At 34.0% G+C, this 9,024-nt stretch overlaps 1 protein-coding gene across 2 annotated transcripts in view; it reads left to right on the forward strand.

Moving 5' to 3' along the window:
- LOC110446313 (5-oxoprolinase-like) overlaps positions 1–9,024 on the forward strand; it is a 114,736-nt gene that overhangs the window by 41,322 nt on the left and 64,390 nt on the right. For both annotated transcript variants that reach the window (XM_021491398.1, XM_021491397.1), the window contains exons 29-30: positions 366–500; positions 874–1,023. In XM_021491398.1, coding sequence (XP_021347073.1) covers positions 366–500; positions 874–1,023 — 285 coding nt within the window. The remainder of the gene's footprint in view (positions 1–365; positions 501–873; positions 1,024–9,024) is intronic.

Genomic DNA, 9,024 nt, shown 5'->3' on the forward strand with positions numbered 1-9,024 from the left:
TAAAACGAAATAATAATTCGATAAAACGAAATAATATTTCGATAAAACGAAATAATAATTCGTTTTAACGAAATAATATTTCGAAAAAACGAAATAATAATTCGTTTAAACGAAATAATAATTCGAAAAAACGAAATAACAATTCGATAAAACGAAATAAAATAAGTGTGTAGCATGTCAGTTAACGGGCTCCGTAGGATACCTTACAATTCATCAAATTATAAATGTATAAAACGTGCAATCAAAATGTACAACACTACACAGTTTTAATTTCGGAAAATTTGAGGTATTCTTCAATTGAATAAAAAAATATGTGGTTCTTATAAAAAACTAATAGACCAATTAAATTACGTTTCTTATTACAGGGAACAGGATTGGTTGATTTTACTGGAACATCATTTGAAGTCCATGGCAACTGTAATGCTCCAAGGGCAGTAACTCTGTCAGCCTTGATCTACTGTCTGAGATGTATGGTTGGCCATGATGTACCTCTAAACCAGGTTAGTAAAATAAAACTTCATTTCTATTTTTTTAAAGAACGACAAAATTAACAAATTACATGATAAACAACCTATCAAACTTCTTTGAATCCAAGCCTACTGAAAGTGGAGAAAGTCCTCTTGATGCTTTTGATTAGGCTGTATTCTCAGGGGTTTTTCAATGCACTAGTCTAGCAAAAATATGGTTTTCAGTATGGTATTGTGATGTTTAAAAAGTTTTGTTTGATTAAAAAGTTAATTAATCAACAAATAGATAGCATCTCAATGCTGCAAACAGGAACAGATCCAATATTTTCCTATTTTCTGTATGTCACTTTTAATTTTGATGCCCAGTTATAATTTAAATGTCATTATGTTGATTGTACCCATACAGGGCTGTCTTAAGCCTGTCAGAGCAATCATACCCAGCGGTAGTATCCTTGACCCTTCAGAGAGTGCAGCTGTTGTCGGGGGAAACGTTCTTACCTCTCAACGAATCGTGGATGTGATACTAAAGGCTTTTGGAGTCTGTGCTGCCTCACAGGTAATGCAGTTTAAGGGAGTTGCCTCCCTCTAAATACAAATTTCCAATGCCACTATGCATCCAATTTTATATTCAAAAAAATATTTAGCTGTGTAACTTGTTAAATTGAATGTGTGAATAAACTGAAATCAGAATGGCTATACCATGACACATGGAAATTATGTTTGTGGCAACAAATCCAATTGAATCCATACATTCTGAAATTCCAAGAGATTTTTATATTATTATTGTCTTGTGTGCATGTCTGCATGTCATCAAGGACAAACGTTTGTTGGTACAGCACTCCAACAGTAATAGTTACTTGAGTGATCAATTCAATGCTATTCAGCATGTCATATTAAGCAGATTGCAAAGTGTCTCATTGAGAAATACAAAAGAGACGTATATCACATGAATAAATATGTATTCACAATGTGTTTAGGACATAAAGGTGGTTTTTGTTATCAAGTGAATTCTTTGAGAGAAGAAACTTTGAACCTAATGCTATGACATCATGTCTATTGGCTTAACATTAACACAGGAAAACTTGTCACATTACATGAGGTTGTCCAGCGTAAATTTTTGAAATGTTTATGTTTTGAGGCACACGTTGACTACAATTCCATGTCTTATGCTGACACTTGTAGGCATTTTAACCTTCCTAGCCTCAAACATAGGCGGGTATTTTTAGACTGTGTATTTCTTTACAAATGTGTTAATAGTGCTTTTGATTGTCCATATTTAGTCAAGCAAATGTGTTTTTAGTCCCTGGTCGTAATCTGCGATCAATTCGTTTTAACCAGTTTTACTGCCAGAGAAGTAGAATAAATGTAAGAAAGTAAAGTATTTTAAACAGGATTCAATGTAATTTTAACTATCTTGATTTTGCACCTGCAGACTGTGATACTGGTCGTAATCTGCGCGATGAGTTCAAAGTACGGTTAAAGAATATTTGCTATCACCAATTCCTTTTGTTTTACATATGAGTATCTTTTAGTCTGTGTTACATCCATAACTGACTGTGATATTTTATACTTGTGTTGTAATGTTGTTATCCATTCTGTAAGCGCACCCTTGGGTCTGTTGAATTGGAAATAAATAAATAAGTAAATAAGTAACATGTGAAATGTAGAGTGTGTTTACTACACTACATGGTAGTTGTGAGATAATACACCATACTATGACATAACATGTGAAATGTAGAGTGTGTTTACTACACTACATGGTAGTTGTGAGATAATACACCATACTATGACATAACATGTGAAATGTAGAGTGTGTTTACTACACTACATGGTAGTTGTGAGATAATACACCATACTATGACATAACATGTGAAATGTAGAGTGTGTTTACTACACTACATGGTAGTTGTGAGATAATACACCATACTATGACATAACATGTGAAATGTAGAGTGTGTTTACTACACTACATGGTAGTTGTGAGATAATACACCATACTATGACATAACATGTGAAATGTAGAGTGTGTTTACTACACTACATGGTAGTTGTGAGATAATACACCATACTATGACATAACATGTGAAATGTAGAGTGTGTTTACTACACTACATGGTAGTTGTGAGATAATACACCATACTATGACATAACATGTGAAATGTAGAGTGTGTTTACTACACTACATGGTAGTTGTGAGATAATACACCATACTATGACATAACATGTGAAATGTAGAGTGTGTTTACTACACTACATGGTAGTTGTGAGATAATACACCATACTATGACATAACATGTGAAATGTAGAGTGTGTTTACTACACTACATGGTAGTTGTGAGATAATACACCATACTATGACATAACATGTGAAATGTAGAGTGTGTTTACTACACTACATGGTAGTTGTGAGATAATACACCATACTATGACATAACATGTGAAATGTAGAGTGTGTTTACTACACTACATGGTAGTTGTGAGATAATACACCATACTATGACATAACATGTGAAATGTAGAGTGTGTTTACTACACTACATGGTAGTTGTGAGATAATACACCATACTATGACATAACATGTGAAATGTAGAGTGTGTTTACTACACTACATGGTAGTTGTGAGATAATACACCATACTATGACATAACAACCTATTTTGTTTTTTGCTCTGTTGTAATTTCCAATTACTAGCAGGCCTGTGGTCTCTATTTGGAATTAAATTGACTCTACTTTACATATCCGGAGATGTTTTCTTCTCAGTAGTACAATATTGTATTATTATTTTCGCAGGCTAATGTTATTAAGGTAATAGGATTGTGTCACCATTTCTCAGTAGAATTTCTTGAAATTTTGTAGTTATATTGCTTTGAATTAAAGAAAAATTTCTGCTGCAAAAAAAATATAGGTTGTCACAATTTTAAGGATTTTAAATGGAAATTTATGTAAAAAGGAGTGAATTTTGAAAAAAAATGAAAGACACAATTTTTTCCAAAATAATGTCAATAAAAATTATATTGACATAGATTAGTATTGCATTAATGTATATCAATTTAATAAATGGTGAAATTGTGTAAAATTAATTATCTATAAACGATTAACAATTGACATTTTATAATAAAATCATATACGCATAGTAATTGCAGGTAAGAGTTATCTTTCTTGAAAAACTTCACAGTAGTGAAATAGGTAGCCGGTTTCCTGAAGTACAGAAACATGGACACATGTGACTCATTGATAAAAAACAACTGAATTAATGCCTGGATTGGTTTGAAATACTTTAATATTGAAAGAACACACTGTTCTGTCAATAATAAACATACAATATTCATCAGTTAAATATTAAACATTAGATTATGCTAGGGATGTACTTCCTATTTCCGTTTATCAATACACCCCTATGACCTTAAGGCAGTTTTTCAAAAATTTGTATTAAATGTTTATCACCCAGAAAAACCTTCAACACGACAACAAAAGGTCTGTATTGCCATGCACTTGTTCTGTACACATATGATTTAATGCTCTAAACAAGGATTGGGTAACACCTGGACTCTAAACAAGGATTGGGTAACACCTGGAACCTAAACAAGGATTGGGTAACACCTGGAACCTAAACAAGGATTGGGTAACACCTGGAACCTAAACAAGGATTGGGTAACACCTGGAACCTAAACAAGGATTGGGTAACACCTGGAACCTAAACAAGGATTGGGTAACACCTGGAACCTAAACAAGGATTGGGTAACACCTGGAACCTAAACAAGGATTGGGTAACACCTGGAACCTAAACAAGGATTGGGTAACACCTGGAATCTAAACAAGGATTGGGTAACACCTGGAACCTAAACAAGGATTGGGTAACACCTGGAACCTAAACAAGGATTGGGTAACACCTGGAACCTAAACAAGGATTGGGTAACACCTGGAACTAATGGGAAATCAATTAGTTATGTATTCTTCATAGTTTACATTTTGTAATATTTCAATCATATAGACATGCACGAACAATACAATTTATATTATTTATAACTTTATTTGGCAAACTGATGATGGTGGATATTAGAACACAGTTATTATTTCATTACTGAATGGTGACATGATTGTATACTTTTTCGCCAAAGTTTCACTTTTGCCTCTTTTGTTTTCTGGTGCGAGGGCAAAATATCATGACAACAGATATTAGTACACAGAGTACCCTATATAGGAATAAAATGTGAAGGGCGAAATATACACTGGATGAAATGTAATTTTACGGGTGAAGGGCAAATGTTTGCCATGGCGAAAGTTTCATGGTATTCAGTAACATCCAGCAAATATCGGTGTATGTATGGACTTCACCAGGTAAACATTGGATACATACAGCAAATATCGGTGTATGTATGGACTTCACCAGGTAAACATTGGATACATACAATCATTCCCCCCATTCCTCAGTTCCAATGAGGGAGAAAGTGTGTGAAACCCAACTGAAACTGTTTTGTTAAATTTATCTTTCCCTTTTTATGTTTCAAAATAACTCCAAAAAGCATTCGTTTGATTCAGACACACCTGTTATGATCATTACACACACCCTGCATTAACTAGGAGATCATTTGACCACAGGATGTAGATTTTGAGTTTGAGTGAGTTTGGACATGAATAAGGGCATTTCGAGGGAGATTGGTAAATTTTGATGAAAATGAGGGAGTATCCCTCGTAATGAGGGAGTCTCCCTCGTAATGAGGGAGTGTTGACAGCTATAAGAAGAGATTTGGTATATATCAGTCATAGGGATCTGGTATAGTGAGGTGTTCAGTGACACAAGTAAAGGGGACCTGTTTATCACTGAATTTTTACCCCCATTACCGGTAGATATGATTTAATTATGTAATACAACAGAACATTAGCTGGCAGTGTTACAAAGTACAATATGGATTTGCTGTATGGTGTGTGTGTGGTCTAGTGTCAGACCCAGACTGTGTAGTAAATAGGATAAATCTGTTAATATCAAAAGGAGTGCTGTCAATCTTCTACAAGTGTGCAGTTAAACCCATGGTAAACTTCCCATTCATATTCTACGTTTGTTTCCTAAACTCATTACAATGTGCACTCTTGAAAATTTGAAGTTTTAAGAAACTCAATTGCAACATTGTCCTTTATTTATTTTTTAGTTATAAGCTTATTTCCTTTAAGTGCAGTTGTTGCCAAAATGATGCGATTTCTACTTTACTTTAAACATCAAATTTTCAAAACATTTACTCCGCTTATGATAATATCAGGTCTGGTGTTCTTCTTAAATGCAAAAAGATAATTATGCATAATAACTTCCTCAATTAAACAATTATAGATGAACATCTGTGAAGTTTCTGACACTTTATTACTAGATTCTATTTTTGACAAAGCAGAAGCCGTGTATATTCAATCTGATATTTTGTCATTTGTATACTGCAAAATTAGGATTTAGAAATTAACATCAACTGTTTGAGGTAGATGTGGCCTGATGACTCTTTTTATACCAAATAGATTACAAGGGCAATAAGACAATGTGATTCTCACGTTGCTGTGCTAGCTCTATCAATACCATCATTTTTAGTCTGGATGAACATTTTTGAAAGGAAAATATTTGTCAAACATTTCATTGATACAATCGCTCAATATATAGTGCTACCTATTGAATGATGGACCAGTGTTTGAACTTCATGGTAGACCCATAGACAATCAACGTGAAAATATCTAGGTCTGTAGGAATCATGAAGTCATTTCCTCTGTGTGTATAATTCAATGATAAGTCACAGTAGTGAGAAAAAAAGTCCTTTGGGAAATTACTTGTCTTTCTTTATTATACACATGTTTTCTTTGTTTTATGTTCTTGAAATTGATGTTCTTGAGCACTAAATATATAAGTAAGATTTTCTTGGTTAAGGTCTGGTCTATCAAAATGTCAGTAGGTAATCTGTATCTCGAAGACCTATTGTCTACGGTATGTAAATCCTAATTTCTAAGACTGATGAACAGTGTTACATATATAGCCCTGATTTGAGTTTTGTGGAGGTTAATAGAATATTTTACATTAAGTTAAATGTCAAATAAATTACATCAATAACGCTGAAGTAAACATTTCATGGGTTGTACATGTACTAATGAATGGTTATCTAGATAGCTTAACATGTTTTTTGATATTTTGTATTTCATAATCACTATCTTTTCTGTAACAAAGAGAACAATGTTTTTCCATGATTAATATTTGATATTTGCTGGGTTTTTAGCTCACCTGGCCCAAAGGGCCAAGTGAGCTTATGCTGTGGTGCGGCGTCCGTCGTCAATTTTTTACTTTAAACGACTGCTTCATAATAACCGAAAGGCCTATGGCGATGATATTTGGCCAGAAGCAAACTGGGATGAAGGGCTACCTAGTTTGTTCAAATAAATGACCTTCACCTATTTTCAAGGTCACAGGGGTAAAATATGTTAAAAACTTTTAACAACTTCTTCTGAATAACCAAAAGGCCTTGGGTGATGATATTTGGCCAGTAGCATGCTGGGATGAAGGGCTACCCAGTTTGTTCAAATGAATGACCTTCGCCCATATTCAACGTCACAGTGGTCAATATATGTTTAAATATTTAAATGATTTGTTCTGTATAACAAAAAGGTCCAGGGTAATGATATTTTGCTAGAAGCATGCTGGGTTGGAAGACTATAAATCTGTTCAACCTGATGTCCTTGTTCGACATTCAAGGTCACGGGCATCATATGTTTAAATCTTTTAATAGGTTCTTACGAATCAAACCCTGATATTCTGCCTGTAGTTATATTTTAGTCCACTTTTAAGATTACAAGTGTGAGATTAATACCAAGTGAGCGATTCAGGCCCATTGGGCCTCTTGCTTTTTCTCAAGGCTTGTGTATGTTTGAATTATGATGACTCGGATAGCTGGGTTAATGACATGCCTGAAATTGATCTTAATTTGGTTTTACTACTAGGGATTTTGATTTGGTTTTACTACTAGGGATTTTGATTTGGTTTTACTACTAGGGATTTTGATTTGCTCTTTTGGAAATAATGACTTGAACAATTTCAGGTGATTACTGTAAGTTTATCCTATTATGACTATATAGGTGGAGTATTAATTTGTTAATAAAGAATATTGGTGGCAGCATTACCATTATTTCATATATAATTACAAGCTAAAGGCTAATGAAATGTTGATTTACTGATAAAATGACAAGAGTTATTTAATAAAGACTTCTTAATTGTTTGATAAGACTAAAAGCGGACATAATCAATTTCAAAATCTTTGTAGCAGTTGAATTATAGTGAAGATTTCCAGCAGATGTTTTGGTACTTTTTCCCTTCCCTGTATGTGTTGGAACTCATGTTAGTGAGACAACCTTTCTCGTTGTTAATACTGAGGTATGAATCAGTGGAGGCTACTGTAATCCAATCATCTCGTATAAAGTGTTTGATAATGACTTCTATAAATCACCAAGTGATTGAATTAGGATTTTTATCACTTTATATTTAAACAAATTGTCAGGAATATCCAAAGTACTTTAGATAAATGTCTACATCTGTAGTGAATTATCTCCCCATATGTTCTCCTCACTGTCCTTACCCATCACTAGGTACAATATTGTATCATCACTAGGTACAATACTGTATCATCACTAGGTACAATACTGTATCACCACTAGGTACAATACTGTATCACCACTAGGTACAATACTGTATCACCACTAGGTACAATGCTTTATCATCACTAGGAACAATACTGTATCATCACTAGGTACAATACTGTATCATCACTAGGTACAATATTGTATTATCACTAGGTACAATACTGTATCATCACTAGGTACAATACTGTATCACCACTAGGTAAAATACTGTATGGCCACTAGATACAATACTGTATCACCACTATGTACAATACTGTATGACCACTATGTACAATACTGTATCACCATTATGTACAATACTGTATCACCACTAGGTACAATACTGTATCACCACTAGGTACAATACTGTTTCATCACTCGGTACAATACTGTATCATCACTGGGTACAATACTGTATGACCACTAGGTACAATACTGTATGACCACTATAGGTACAATACTGTTTCATCACTCGGTACAATACTGTATCATCACTGGGTACAATACTGTATCATCACTGGGTACAACACTGTATCACCACTAGGTACAATACTGTATGACCACTAGGTACACTACTGTTTCATCACTTGGTACAATACTGTATCATCACTAGGTACAATACTGTATCATCACTAGGTACAATACTGTATCATCACTGGGTACAATACTGTATCATCACTGGGTACAATACTGTATCATCACTGGGTACAATACTGTATCATCACTGGGTACAATACTGTATCATCACTGGGTACAATACTGTATCATCACTAGGTACAATACTGTATCATCACTGGGTACAATACTATATCATCACTCGGTACAATACTGTATCATCACTGGGTACAGTACTGTATCATCACTGGGTACAATACTGTATCATCACTGGGTACAATACTGTATCATCACTGGGTACAATACT

This window comes from Mizuhopecten yessoensis, unplaced genomic scaffold (assembly GCF_002113885.1).
Source record: "Mizuhopecten yessoensis strain PY_sf001 unplaced genomic scaffold, ASM211388v2 scaffold2671, whole genome shotgun sequence".
NCBI classification, from domain to species: Eukaryota; Metazoa; Mollusca; class Bivalvia; order Pectinida; family Pectinidae; genus Mizuhopecten; species Mizuhopecten yessoensis.